Source organism: Neophocaena asiaeorientalis, unplaced genomic scaffold (assembly GCF_003031525.2).
Source record: "Neophocaena asiaeorientalis asiaeorientalis breed wild unplaced genomic scaffold, Neophocaena_asiaeorientalis_V1.1 scaffold62, whole genome shotgun sequence".
NCBI classification, from domain to species: Eukaryota; Metazoa; Chordata; class Mammalia; order Artiodactyla; family Phocoenidae; genus Neophocaena; species Neophocaena asiaeorientalis.
In genome coordinates this window covers 6,023,897-6,039,210 of record NW_020175191.1, presented here as the reverse complement: position 1 = coordinate 6,039,210, position 15,314 = coordinate 6,023,897, and the positions used below count along the sequence as shown (strand labels likewise).

The window sequence follows — 15,314 nt, the reverse complement described above, 5'->3', positions numbered from 1 at the left end:
CAGATAACCCTGGGAAACTGCTGTTTTCAGTGCTTCCTTCCCTCATTGAATTAGTGCTTTCTCATATTTTTTACTTTGCTGTCAACATTGCTATGCATTACAATGCGTTGCATTACATTGCTATGCATTACAATGATGATTTGATATTTTAGCCATCGTTTCTGAAATATTTTATGCCAGGAATGTTTCTTTGTACATCTTGTCTACCATACTGCTGATTAACCATGTTTAGAACCTAAATTGGGGGTTGGATTCTTGTGGAAAAGTATAAGAGCCAGGGAGATCAGCTAAGAGGCTGATGCAATAGTTCAGGTTAAAGATAAAAAGACCTGAAGTAAAGAAAATTTCAACAGAGGGTGAGAGAAAAAGCTGAAGTGAAGAGAGATCTCTGAAGAGGATTGGCAGGGTTTAGCATACAGAAGTTGGGTGAGAGAAAGAGAATCAAGGATGACACCACAATTTCTAGCTCAGTATTTTGATCCATCAGAGATACAGCTTATAAAAATCATGTTAAATATTCTCCAGAGTGAACCTGAATAGGATCAGATTTGTTTCAAAATCCTATTAATATTTTAAAAATGTGTTTACAGGCATGGAAAGAGCAAGATAGGTTAGCTGAAGAGGAACGCTTAAAGGAAGAAAAAAAAGCAGAAAAGAAGAGTAAGGAATCTGGTAAAAAGAAAGGCAAGGAAAAACTAGAGAAAGAAGACAGTAGGAATTTCCAGAGAGAACAATTTTTAAAGGAGAAATTGGAAGAAGAGCAAATAAAGATCCCGGAAATAACAGAGGAGCCCCTCCAGGAACCAGAACCTGAGATCGTTTACTCGGTAAAATCAATTTTCTAAAAAGCTCCTTTGGGTCATTCCTAATTGTTTGGGGAAGAACACAGCTTCTGTGGAAACATAAGGTTTTCAGTCTTCACTGCCACCACAGAGGCCTTGGGGTTTCTTCTAGTCTAGAAGATCTCAGACCTGCAGTCCATCCTGTGATACCTAGGACCTTCTTTGCAGCTGATCACCAAGACAGGAACACCCTTAGGCCAGTTTTTCTTGAGTGCCATGAAGCTAGGTTTCTAGGGGTGGTAAAGATGGAAATTTGACACAAAAGCATTCACTTAGGTGTATGTAAATAAGCAACTGTGATAGGTCAGCATGTTATCAAACCAAACTTGGGTCCACTTGCCTGCACACAGTAACGCCAGTCTACTGACACCGGGTTGTGGTGAAGGAAAGTGCAACGTTTATCACAGGGCACCAAGCAAGGAGTCCTGGGCAGCTAGTGCTCAAAACAACCAACTTCCCGATGGGTTTCAGGAAAGCATTTTTAAATGCCAGGTGAGGGAGGGAAGTCACAGGGAATGTGACCATCTCCTGAAGAATTCTCTGATTGGTTGTTGGTGAGGTAACAGGGCCGTGTCACAGGGGTTAATATCAATCCTAAGGCACCAGTAGGTCTGGGGGCTATGGTGCTCATGGTCATCAAGTACAATAGTTCATTTCTTCCATTTGGTGCTGGTTTTAGTATCTTTAAGGCATCTCAGGAAATGTGCCTCTAATACTATTATCTAGGTACTTCAGAGGAGCTAAAGCAGAGGATATGGGGGAGGAATCTGTCCCAGGAAGGCCCCATAGGGTCCTGCTCAGTTACAATAGTGGACAAAGAGGTTGGCTTTTTCTGTCTCAGATGATGGGACTTGCTGAGTACATTGGGTTATCTCTCTGTATGCACCCACGTTTCTTGCCTGTATGCTTTTGTGAAACCTTCCCTTTGCCAATCTCTCCCTCAAGCCATTTTATGAGAAAAACCTAATCAGGAAAAGATGGGAAAAAAAGTAACAGCCCTTGTCCTTTCTAGTTACTACTCTGAGCCAGTTGGTCTCAAGCTTTAGCCTGCCTCAGTATCACTTGGAGCTCTATTAGCGACACTTAGTTAAAAAAAAAAAAAAAGTCTTTAACACTTGACCTTCTAACATGTAAAGTACCAGTACTCCTCAGTATATTAGCCCTCTTTAAACAGGAAATTAACAGCCAATGAAAGAGAAATTGATAACTTTTCGCACTGCCTTGGCAATAGTCCAGTGATTTGAATTGCACTGGGTTATGAGGACCCTCCAGTGAACAGTTTAAAATCATGTACCTTCTTTAATTCTACCTGTCATTATAACACTACAGGAGGTGCCAAAGATAAGATGGACACTGGCCTCTGAGTCTACAAAGTGACAAATCATTTAGCAGAAATTAGGCTTATGGCAGCTTTAACTGGCTCACATGGATGACCTAATTTTTGTCAATTGCCATTCCACACTCAAAGCATGATGTTTTCTTTTCTAGTTTCGTGGATACAACATGGGAGAAATACCAGTCCAAATCTCAGGAACAAATTATTATCTGTATCCTTCCGATGGAGGGCAGATTGAAGTAGAAAAGACAACATTTGAAAAAGGTACATTTTGGAAGCAGCTGGTTAATGGTTTGGAAGATATTAACCCATTTCAGATAATCCTGGGGCCTTGTACTCCTGAGTATGATAGGTGAGAGTAATAATGTGCCCCCAGTGATTCAGTTATGCACAACCTTCCCCACTTTCAGACCTCACACTCTTCTGTTGTAATAGCCTCTGCAAGGCACAGGCCAGCCGTGAGGTTACCTGGGCACACTAAGACAAACATTCCAGTTGTTAAAATATGAAAATATTTCCATAGGATTGGAAAATAGTATAATAGTAACTGCAGTAAGCAAATCGTTACTTAATAATGTTAATTACAACACATAGTGTTATCTCAGAAACTAAGCACATACTGCGAATTTAGAGCAATTTCCTGATTTGGTTTCTGGAGCACAGAGTTTGGGGGCCTGCTGCCAATATCCAGTTATTTTTGCTATAAAGAAATTGCCTCTGGATTCAGAAGTCATTAAGTGGGAGGGAGGTCTTGGAGATGAGCTGAGGAGGACCTAGTCTGGAAAAAGGAAATGCTTCATTCTCCCCAAGGGAAGAGCAGATTTGGGCTCTAGGGAACTTATTGGGGACATCTTGTAGAGCTTCTCTTTTCACTGTGCTTTAAAGATTTCTTAGGATGGGTTTGAGGACCTGGGTTTTATTTGACAACTTACTGTCTAGTAGGGAGCTGTGGCCTCTGAGAGCTGGGAAGAGTCAGTGGGGAGGGAGTGTGAGCAGGATCCTGTTTAATGTCCACAAGATTATGCAACCCAACAAGGGACACCAGGGCTCCTCCCACCCACACTGTGCCTGCAACACCAGCCCGCCCCTTCTCACTCCCTACCCTTCCTCCAGACCTCTCTTAATTTTCCTTCCTTCCTCCCTTTCTCCCTTCCTCCCTTCTTCCCTTCCTCCCTCCCTTCCTTCCTTCCTATCATCAAATGACCATCAATTTAATGAGGAAATCATTACAAGAGTGAGAATGCTATTCCCTATGTGGAATCATGGCTCAAGCATCATTAGATAGTAACTGCCACATCAAACAAAAGATCCTACCAATGATTTTTAAAATAAAAAGGCCTGCAAATTATTCAAATTATTTAAAGAATGGTTTGTGGTACAACTTATATCAAATGCCAGACTGTTTTATTATATAAGGTTTGTTTATTTAAAACATGAAAGGGGGGACTTCCCTGGTGGTCCAGTGGTGAGGACTCCGGCTTCCACTGCAGGGGGTGGGGCTTCGATCCCTGGTCTGGGAACTGAGATCCCGCAGGCCACTTGGTGCAGCCAAAAAATAAAAGTAAAGACATTTAAAACATGAAAGGGATTTTTATTAATAGATAGGTGTGCATATTTATTTATATTACAATATTTTTTAGTGTTTAATATTTTGAATATCAACCCTGGGTGTAGGGTACAAATAGTAGTAATTAAAAATGGAACTCAGAATCACAGAACTGAGAAAAGCACTGGACTCAAGTTTTAAAATGCTATGTTCCATTTTCAGTAACCGTTCTTTACTCTTATGAATATTTGCATATGCATATAATATATATGTTTCAGATGGTTCATAGTAAGTATATTTTTATCTTAATTCTATCAACTTTGAGATATGATCATTCAATGAAAGTTGAAAAGGAAAGGCTGGGTTAAAAAAAAAAGAAAAGAACTGGAAGAGGAGACAAAGAATGAGTCAAAACACTAGCAGAAAATGTTTTGGTTGGGAAATTCTTATATAATAACTACTGTAACTAACATTTATGCAATTCTTTATCAATTACAAAATCCTTTCACGTTAACCATCACGTGTGATTGATCATAAAGTTGAGTGTAGGTATACCTTAGCCAATTTACTCTCCCTTCTGTAATTGGATTTTAGGTATGAGCAGAAAGTCTGCAAACATCTCCCTGATCCACCTGCTGTTCCTTCCTGGAATTCCACCATCACTTTTTTCTTTTAGGTATCTTTTTATAAAGGTAGTGACATCCCTAGGTATTTCTAGTCCCTGACTTAAATGCTATGCTGCATTATTTAGAGGTCTTATCACAGAGCTTAATTGGGGCATCACAATCAGCCCATTTTCTATCCCATGATTCTTCTCCAGGCCCAACTTTTATCAAAGTGAAAGTGAAAAAGGACAAGCACAATTTTTTAATTCATTTAAGAGACCCTAAGAAAATTGTGAAAAAGGAGAAAAAAGAGGATTATCCTTCAGAAGATGAGAAAGAAGAAAGAGAAGGAGAGCAACATTTTGAAAAAGGTAAGCAGCTGCATCTTTGTGGCAATGGGTATCAGTACTTCCACCATAGGTCAAACCTATCCACCTAACAGAAACACATGCATCCCTGGCAGGTAGCATGTGTAATTTTTACAGATGATAACTGAAGTGTTTCGCCATCTTGTTTATATGCACTTTCCCTAATGTAAAGGGGATATACATCATATACATAGCCCATCTATAGTGGGCTGCTTACTTGGTTTTGCCTCTTCTGGGAACCCAGCTCTTGATTCCAGCTGGCATGCAGAGTCTACCTCGCCTGGCTACCTTTTTGTAGCAACATTGAGTTTGCAATGTCCTTTCTGTTCTGAATTTTGTTTAATGCACTGTACCAAGTGCAATCTCTAGGACTCAGGTGCTTATTAACTGATTCCTACAGAAGGTTTGGCTTCTCTGCAATATTGGCTGTGAATGATAGGGTTTCCATCTATGATCTATCACTTGGATCTCCATGTAGTATCAATTTTCTTAAACTGCAAGAACAAGAAAAAAAATCCTAAATTTGGCCATGAGCATCTCGACCTGCTTGTAGATGAGAGTTCCAAGTGGATGTCCATTGATCATACACCATGAAACTTCTTGATAACACCATTTAACATGTCCCGGCAACACCAGCTGGAAAAATTAATTGCTTCTTGCCCAGTGTAGGTTATATCTGCAAATGGAGATGAGTTAATTAATAAAATGCTTTTGGACTCAAGTTAGTAATAAGTAATAAGATCAATAACTAAATCTAGCTAATAAATTTAGTTACAGTCACAGTGTTTTATAAATTCAAGGTAAGAATACAATGTTTGACAAGTTTGAATGTACCCAAGAACTTAAAAACAGAAATTTTAAAATTACTCTTCTTTGTTTTATCTGATATAAAAATATATGGTTTAGTATAAAAATTCGGAAATATAGGAATACTTTAAAAAGATGACAGTTGCTCATAATTCTACCATCCCAGCAGTAACCACTATTCACAGTGTATGTCTTTCACTTTATCATGATGAGCAGTTTCCTATTCATTAAATATTTTTAAAAATCATATTATAATAACTGTATGGTGCATAATCTATAAAAATATCAAACCACTATGCTGTGTACCTGAAACTAATGTAAGTCAATTATACTTTGATTAAAAAATATATATCTAAAGATTTAAAAAAAAAAGACTTTTTAATGATTTCATAATAATTTATTGGTATATGTACATATCATAATTTACTTAATCATATCCATGCTTTTACATATTTGGGTGATTTCCACTTCACACTGAGTTTTGCTTACATTTCTTTTTGATAAAACAAAAATGTCCTTGATTTGATTTTATCTTTTAGAAGAATCAAATGCAGAGAATAAAGCTGTCAGCAAGTTTGGATCTTTTTCTGCCACCTTGGAAAATGGAATCTGCCTCTCAATAAGTTACTATGGATCGAGTGGAATGGCGCCAGGTGAATTAAACACAACAGAAAGGATAAGTGTCCCGTGACCAAGGGCAGCTGCCCACCCTCCATCAGCTTACTTGTTGATAAACATGTTCTGATTTAATGCCCCTCATTTCCTGAGCAGTGGGAATATATGTGTGTGTACATACATATGTGTGTGTACATATGTATGTACATATATAATATTTCATATGTAGAAAATAACAATAGTTTGACATTTTAAACAGTACTTTTCATACATATAATCTCACATATAACCACATGTACATACATATAAGTTATCTTTGTTAACTAACCCATGAAAATAAGTCTGTTAGTTGGTACCAAAAAAAAACATGATTTGCCAAAGAATCCTCTTGATTTTCTACAGGATAATATTTCTATGAATCCTGTGTTTATGGAACTCCTCAATGTGCTTCAGAACATTAATCTTAAAGGAGCCATTCATTGGACATCTTGAAGGATTTATTTACCCTACTCTTAATAAACAAGTTCTCCAACTGGAAGCTATTTCCTTACAAACCACAAAATGACCTGTCACTTTACCAAGAACCAGTTAGGAAATCTTGTGGGTTCTCATGCATTTTACAGGGATCTAACCACAAGAGATTGAAAAAAAAAAAGCTTTATAAAATCAAAAGGTAATCCCTATGTTGTGTGACCTTAAACTACATGTGAATTGTGGTGATCCAATTATCTGCCATACTATGTAGTTTCATTTCTCTAGAGACAATATTCCCATGGATCATTAATCCATGTTTCTTACCTTGTGCCAAGTATTGTAGTACTTTAGTGGGTTAGAGAGCCCATTAAATTTGTTAGTATTTTTGCTTTATTTGGGGTTTTGACTTTTAATTTTGTAGTTGATTCATTTTTAATCCAACAATTGGAAAAGTCATTTGTTGCCTAACAAATTATGTATTAAAATCCACAATCACACACAGTCACTAACAAACCATACTCCTACTGAACAAGGTTATCATTATTTTACATTAAGATATTTACACTCTATATCAACTATGTTGCTGCTATTTTCTAAGTGATTTACTTATTCTTGATCTAATCCTTAAATTAATATGCAATCTTTCCATTTAATACAGATGTTCCTAATTTCAGTTTATAGGTACTGCATTTGAAAATGTTTATAGTGTAGATAATAAGTAATGTTTTACTTCCTGTATATTAAAAAAGTTGAAGGCATGAGTCTTTGTAAAAAATATATTATAAATTCCTTAAGGATGCATGTAATACTAATATTTAAGAACATTTATCTGCTAGTGGCTAAACAAATCTCCAATCCAATTCCCCCCTCTTAATTCAATATATACAGCTCTCTAGAGCTTATTGATCTTGCTTAACTGAAACTTATGCCCGTTGATTATGATATTACTTTATGCTTCCAATTTCCTTCTCTCCGCAGCCCCTGACAACCACCATTCTACTCTTTGATTCTATGAATTCAACTATTTTAGATACCTCACATAAGTGGAATCATGCAGTGTTTGTCTTTCTATGACTGGCTTATTTCACTTAGCATAATGTGCTCAAGGGTCATCCACATTGTTACACATTACAGAATTTCTTTCTTAAGACTGAACAGCATTCCACTGAATGTATACAGCACATTTTATTTATCCAGTCATCTGTCAGTGGACATTTAGGTTATCTCCAGCTCTTGGCTACCCTCGTCTCTTCTGTGCCTTTCAGTTCCTTGATGAACTGTGCTCTCTCTTATCTCTGACCAATTGCCCATGCTGTGCCCCTTGCTCAGAATTCTTTCTCTTGCTACGTACATCACCACTTTCAACAATGAACTTCCTCCTATACTTCAGGACTCAGATTACAGGTGACTTGCTCTGAGGAATGCTTCACCCATGTGAACTGGGTCTTTGGAGTTGAGTGGAAATTGCTTAGGCAAAGAATCAAAGGAAGGGAATTCTATACCAGGAATAGCATGTGCAAAAGCTCAGTAGTGTCAAAGCCTGACACGTTTGTAGAAAAGCAAACTGCACAGTACAGTCAGTCCTCTGTATCCCATATCCATGGGTTCTGAATTCGCAGATTCGACCAACCTTGAATGGAAAAGATTACTTTTTTAAAAATTCCAGAAAGTTGCAAAAAGCAAAATTTTGCCCCCAAATTTGCCCCATGCCGATCACTATGCTGAAGCCACGAATGAAGTGATGTGTAGGCACACCCTACTGTGGCCACCTACCACGTCACAGACCTGCACTCTCTCCAGTGCTCATTGTCTGAGCATTGCTGGTCTGGCGTCCCGTTCGTTTGCTACTTGTATTGTGTGTTCATGCTTAGTTTCTGTAAAAAATGGCTCCCAAAAAGCAGTTAAGTGGTCAAAACAATCAAATGCCAAGAGAGAGCAGAAAGTGCTGTCTCTCGACAAGAAAATACAGATCTTTGATCCTCTGAAAAGTGGCATGTGGCTTGCCAAAGTGGGATGTAAGGTCACTAAGAACAAATGGAACATTCTCACAGTAAAGCAGAAAGAAGCCGAAGTTCATGGAAGGGTTAGAGCTGCCCCTACAATGGCAAAAATGGTCTCGCAGGTTCATGACAAAGTGCTTACAAAGTGCTTGTATTTTGTATGTGGCTAGGGGACATGTTACAGAAGTATGTCCCTTTGGATGGCAAAATTACGCATGAAAGAGCACTTAGCCTCTGTGTGCACTGTTGTGAGGGGTGAGGAGAGTGAGAAGAAGGAGTTTAAGGGCACTAATAGATGGCTGGTTAGCTGGTAAAATGCTACACCCTCAAGAACTTAAAGATCACAGGAGAATTGACATCGGCCAGTGCCAAAGCAACATCACTGTTCCCAGAAGAACTCAAGAAGAGAAAGGCTACCTTCTAGAGCAAGTCTTCAATCGTGATAAAACAGGCTGATGCCCAGTCGTACCTACATCCGTCAGAATGCCAAGCAGGCCCTGGAGTTCAAGGACTGGAAAGCTTACCTTACTCTCGGGCTATGTGGCAATGCAGCAGGTCACATGATCAAGCCTAGTCTATGAGCAAACAACTCCTGGGCCCAAAAGAACAAAAACAAAAATTGTCTATGCTGTTCTGGCAGCACAACAGGAAAGCTTGGGTGACAGCCGTCTTGTTCTTGGAATGGTTCCACCAGTGCTTCATTTCTGAAATGAAGAAATACCTCAAAGAGAAAGAGCTACTATTCAAGGTGCTCCTCATAATTGACAATGCTCCCAACTAACTCAATTTCTCTGCCTCATTGACAAGGAAGTGGAAGTGATGTTCCTGCCTCCTAACACTGTATCACTGCTGCAGCCACTCAGTGAAGGCATCATCGAGGACATTAAGGCAACTTATACCTGCCTCACCTTGAGGAAGATTCATGCTGCCCTTGGTGCTAACCCTGATTGCAACATTGTGGATTTAGGGACTTCCCTCGTGGTGCAGTGGTTAAGAAACTGCCTGCCAATGCAGGGGACACGGGTTCCATCCCTGGTCCAGGAAGATCCCATATGCTGCAGAGCAGCTAAGCCTGTGCACCACAACTACTGAGCCCGTGTGCTGCAACTACTGAAGCCCACGCTCCTGGAGCCCGCACTTGGCAACAAGAGAAGCCACTGCAATGAGAAGCCCGTGCACCACAATGAAGAGTAGCTCCTGCTCGCCACAACTAGAGGAAGCCCACGCACAGCAACAAAGACCCAATGCAGCCAAAAGTAAGTAAGTAAATAAATAAATTTATTTAAAAAATAGTGGATTTATGGAAGAGCGTCACAATTATGGTTGGAACTGTGCTTACTGCAGAGGCTGTAGGTGCCCTAAAGCCTAAGACAGTCAATGCATGTTGGAAGCCATTATGGTGTGAGGTAGTCGATGATCTCAGGGGCTTCCCCACTATTGATGTGGAAATCAGGAATATCTTGAATGTTGCAAGGGAAGTTGGCGGGGGGAGGAGGCTTCTTTGACATGATCTAGGGTGACATCAAGGAACACATAGAAGAGTATAGAGGAATCCTTACCAACAAGGAACTCAAAGATCTGCCGAAGTCATCTACAGATGATTTTTTCTACAGAGAAAATTTAGAGGAAGCAGAGCCATCAATTTGGACATGTGAAAATATTGCAGTGCTTTTTCAATAGGTGCAAGTGTTAAAGGATATGATCCTCAAGTACAGTCCTTTGATAGACTGAAGCCTCTGTGGTATCCAAGGTATAGCATTATGCCAACAATCATTGCAAGACTTGTTTGATGATGCAAAGAAAAGGAAGAAACAGCTTCCTATAACAATGTTTCTAACTAAAGCATCTGCAGTTGTGAAGCCTAGAACTTCAATGCTTTAAGATCCTCAGCCCTCAACCTCCAGATATCCTGACATTAGTATTATTGAGCCTCCTCCAAAGTGACAGTGTCTGCAATTGGAACCCAGTTCTCCTGACTAGATAATCCTTCTGACATCCTGTCAGAAGACTTAACTCAGCCTGATGTCTCACCACTTACCTAGAGTGCCACACATCTCATCACCTTGCCACATCGGTACCATAGACACCATATAGCAATCATCATCATGCAAGGGTAATCAAGACAGGAGAACTAGGGTTTGGGTGATTAACACTATGTGTGTGTGCATGTGAGAGAGAGAGAGAATTAATATTTTTTCTATGATTATATTTTCTATATGTATTTTAAATATTCTGTGTTTTATTCCATGTATTTCTCTTTGGGGTCATTAAACAAAAGCCATCTGTAAGTGTTGAAGGAAAGATAATGTTATGTTGTTGCTGACGTGTACCATGTAGTTAAGCACATGATGGTTGCATGATTCCGTCTGTACTGAACATGTACAGACTAATTTTTTGTCATTATTTCCTAAATGCAGTATAATAACTATTTTATAGCATTTACATTGTATTAGGTATTATAAGTAATCTAGAAATGATTTAAAGTATGTGGGAGAATGTCCATAGGTTATATGCAAATAAATACTACACTATTTTATATAAGGGACTTACTTGAGCATCCACAGATATTGGTATCCATGGGGTGTTCTGGGGCCAACCCCCTGTGTATACTGAAGGACAACTGTATAAAGTACAGCTTGTATGGAAGTGTTTTGTGGCAAATGCCTTTCTGCTGGGTTCCCCTGTCACTCTGTACTTTTCCTATCACGGGCTTAACACATGACATTGAATACCTGAGGTTCTCTTCATCTGAGCTTCTCATTACGTTACAAGTTCCTGATGTCTCATTCATCACTGGTTACCCAATGCATGGTACATAGTAGTAGGTACTCAGTAAATATTTACTGATTGAGTAAATGGATGGGGATGAGAGGGAGGAGTTTCCAGCTGCCTCTAACTAGATGCCATTCGCTATTTATATTCTGTACTTGCTATGAGTCAGGCATCTTGCTGGCACTGAGTCACTAAGATGAATAAAACCACGTTACAGCTACTCAAAGAATTCATTGTCTAATGGGAACAGAAACCATAAATAGTGAAATAACCGCATAAGTGCTAGAAATTATATATAAACCAAGTACTGGGGACAGCCAGAAAATACTTGAGAGAGAAAGCATAGCATCTGAGATGAGACTTTATAGGTGAGTAGGAACTATCCTGACAAAGCAGCAAGGAAAGGGAATTCTAGACAGTAAGAACCATTTGTATAAGTACACAGTTGGGTAAAAGCATGACATCTTTACAGAAAAATGAGAGGTTGAGTGTGACTGGAGTGGAGGAGGGTGAGTGAGCATTGTGTGTCCTATAAGATTTGTGAGCGCCAGAGTTTTTTAAGTACGAAAAGGGAAGTGACATGAAAAGATTTCATTTTAGGAACATAATCATAGTGATAGCTTGGAAAGTACACTGAGGTGGTGGTATTAGGAAACTGCTACAAAAAATCAAGCAAGTGAATAAGAATATGAACTAAGGTGGTAGGAATAGATAGGAGAGGCATGATTTGAGAGAAATTTCTGAGGACTGTGTGACTGCTTGGATGTATAGGGTGAGTCAAAAAGAGAAAATGCATACAATCTCAATGTCTAACTTGAGAAACAAAGTGCATGATTGGTCATGGCATTGACTGAGGTTGAGAACATAGGAGGGAGGGTTATCTGCTTGGAAGAGGAGAGACTTACTGATTTTGAAATGTCTCCAGTACCACAAGCAGGGGGAGATGTCTAAGAGCAGTTGGAAATACAGATCTGAAGCTGAGAAGAAAGCTTGTGCCCGGAGATGTAAATTTTGCAGTCATTCAAATGTAGATGACAGCTGGAGCCCCAGTAGTGAACAAGATACTCAGATCTAATAGAGATAATAAAAGCTCTCAGCCCTCACTGTGTATCACAGTCACATGTGATTGTGTTTCACAACTATAAATGCCTGGGCCTCGTCCGCAGAGAGTCAAGGTGGGGGCCTGAGCATTTCGTTTAATTCCATGAAAAATGATTATGGGCAGCCAGAGTTGAGAACATCTGTTGTGTAATGAGAAGGGGGAAAAAAACTGGGACCTACCAACATTTAACAAAGAGGAAGAGTTATTAAAGGAGACTGAGAAAAAAATAACGAAAGAGGTAAGAGGAGATCCAGGTGGGAGTGTTACCCTGGAACCCAGAAGAGAATATAACCTAAGACGTAAGGGGATGCTTGGAAGTTTCCAACATAGTTCCTCCATGGATTGGCTCTCCTTTTAGAATTCTAACAATCCATTAAACCCAGAATAAAATCAGTCTTCAATAAGAAAACTTCTTTTATCATCTCAGCCAGAAATAATCTATTTCTTTTCTAAATTTCCTTGTTTGTATCCCTTATGTTTCTATTTAATATGTCCTTGTATTGAAGCTATTTGAGTACAGGTCTTATTTAGACTATTTTGACTTCATAAGGTCCTTTATTTTTCTTTTTCATTATTATCCACTGCTCCACACGTTTTACATATGAGCCTCAATAAATATTTCTCAAAAAAATGAAGAGATGGTTACTGCCCTGTCATGAGGAGTTTACAATCTAGATAGGGAGGCAAGAGTATGTGAAATCATGACTCAATCAAATGCATCAAAGTATTAAGTGCCTCAAATTTCTAAGCTACAATTTTGATTTCCAAATCAACTACATTACCCCTGAAACCTATCCAACTGATCAATCCTCCTCAGCAAGGTAAAAATTGCCAAGTGGTATAAATGTTTGAGATGTAAATTTTATTTAACAAACATATCAAATATAAATGTCTAATTTACTTGTTTTCTCCTCTTTCTCTTTATAGAGGATAAGGATCCTAACTTGGAAGCAATGTTGAATATCCCATCAGCACATACTCCGACAGTAATTCCTGTTATAGTGAGTATTCCTCAAAGCAAAGGAAAAGGGAAAACAAAAAGCAAAGAAAAATCCAAAGAATCTCTTAAAGAAGAGGAGCTCCCAAAGGAAGAAGAGAAAAAGGTAAGTGGGCCTTGCCATGTATTCCCAAACTCTGCTTCTGCCTCAATGTTAACTTTTTTTAAATCATGAGTTGTGTCAATAGTGTTATTACATCAGTAATACTCCTTGTACTTTCAGTTTTGAATGGACAAGAAGAGGTCTGCGCACAGGAGTTGAATTCCCACACCAGGAGACATACTGTCTTAAACAAACTGTCTCAGGTCATTCATTTCAAACTCAGCATAACTAGTTCAACCATTTTTCCACATTGAATCTTGTATGTTCCTTGCTTTGATGGTCAAGTTCCTACCAGTCCTTATTTTCAATACTGAATTTAATTCCATTGAGATAAACAACAATTGGAAGGGGAGGATCTCTAACTAAATAGTGGAAACACTTCGGTTAGGTAGATCTGGACTTAGATATTGATGTACTAAGAATTCAGCAAGACTAAAGGACAACCCACTTCCAGTTAAAAAGCAGTCCACCCTCTACCTCTAACCCTTCACCATATGCAAACAAGCGCGCGCACGCACGCACACACACACACACACACACACACTTGAGAGCTCTTTGACTCTAAACATTTTCCTAATAGAAGTATATAGATCAAAAGAGGTTCTAAAAGAACGACAAGAAGGAAACTACTGATCAAATCTTGACTCTTTCAGTTTTACTAGTACAGTTGTACGGTTTGTACAATGTACAAAGTCTCAACTTATTAGAAAAAAGAAGTGTTAAAAAGTGATCAGGGACCTGGATTTCAGAGCCTGACCCTTTGAAAGTTATGGGGTTTGAATGTTACTTAGCCTCTGCACCATATTTACACAGCTTTACTAGATGAGTTTTCTCAAGCTAGGACACTTGACCCTTAAGTAGAAATGTTCAAGTACTGAGTATAGTATCCCCAGGTAACTCATTAATGTAGCTGAAAGCAATTTGGTGGCAAACCAGTCGGTCCACCCACCATTTTTTTAAATTGATGACAATGAAAGGGTGGGGGATAATTACTGGTTTTGAGTGTAATGATACATTTGTCATGGCTTGTTTGTGTCTTTGAGCAGTATTGTTCATTTTACAGAATTTCATAAGCTTTTACCTCTTAATTTTGCTTTGTGTTTTTAATTGATTTTCAGCCAATGATCCAGATTTTATTCTCTATTAATAACAAAGGCAGGACAACCTAAACGATCAACAGTAGAGAACTAGAGAGAATAAATTAAAGATCCAACACTGGGGGATCAGTTGGAATGATTTTAGTGGCGAGCCGCTGAGCAAATCAACTGGAAAAACTGAAAGGATTATCGTTAGGGGTGGGTTGGAAGTAACCGAATAATTTTCATCCTGGAGTACATATAACCAAACAAGGGATTCAGGCATAGTGAGCATAAAATTATTTAGAATCTGTTAAGTAGACACACCCAAACCCTCATTAAAACTTATAAATAATCTTTTTTTATTGTCTTTTATTATTTTTACTTACTACAAAAGCAGTGTATGCTCATTATAGGAAAATAAAGACACAAATCCTAATAGCATAATGTCTCTAGCATGCAAACTGTAAGAATCACACAAGGAAGGTGGTGGGGATCTTGGTCAGCCCTTACATCTACATGTCCAAACTGAGGCATCTTTCAAGGCCTAGTTCAAGCTTCAGCTCCTCCATGATCCTTTCCTAATTAGTCTCATTAACTTTGATATCTCCCTTTTCTGAGGAAAGAGGTACCAACCATTTGGTACTGTTATTTAGCTGTTTCATATGTCT

General features: G+C 38.7%; 1 protein-coding gene across 1 annotated transcript in view; it reads left to right on the top strand.

Annotated features, from left to right (window-relative positions):
* SPAG17 (sperm associated antigen 17) overlaps window positions 1-15,314 on the top strand; it is a 221,319-nt gene that overhangs the window by 126,755 nt on the left and 79,250 nt on the right. Inside the window, 5 exon segments of the mRNA XM_024764900.1 lie at window positions 591-827; window positions 2,331-2,442; window positions 4,545-4,700; window positions 6,044-6,157; window positions 13,395-13,570. Of these exon segments, the coding sequence (XP_024620668.1) occupies window positions 591-827; window positions 2,331-2,442; window positions 4,545-4,700; window positions 6,044-6,157; window positions 13,395-13,570 (795 nt within the window).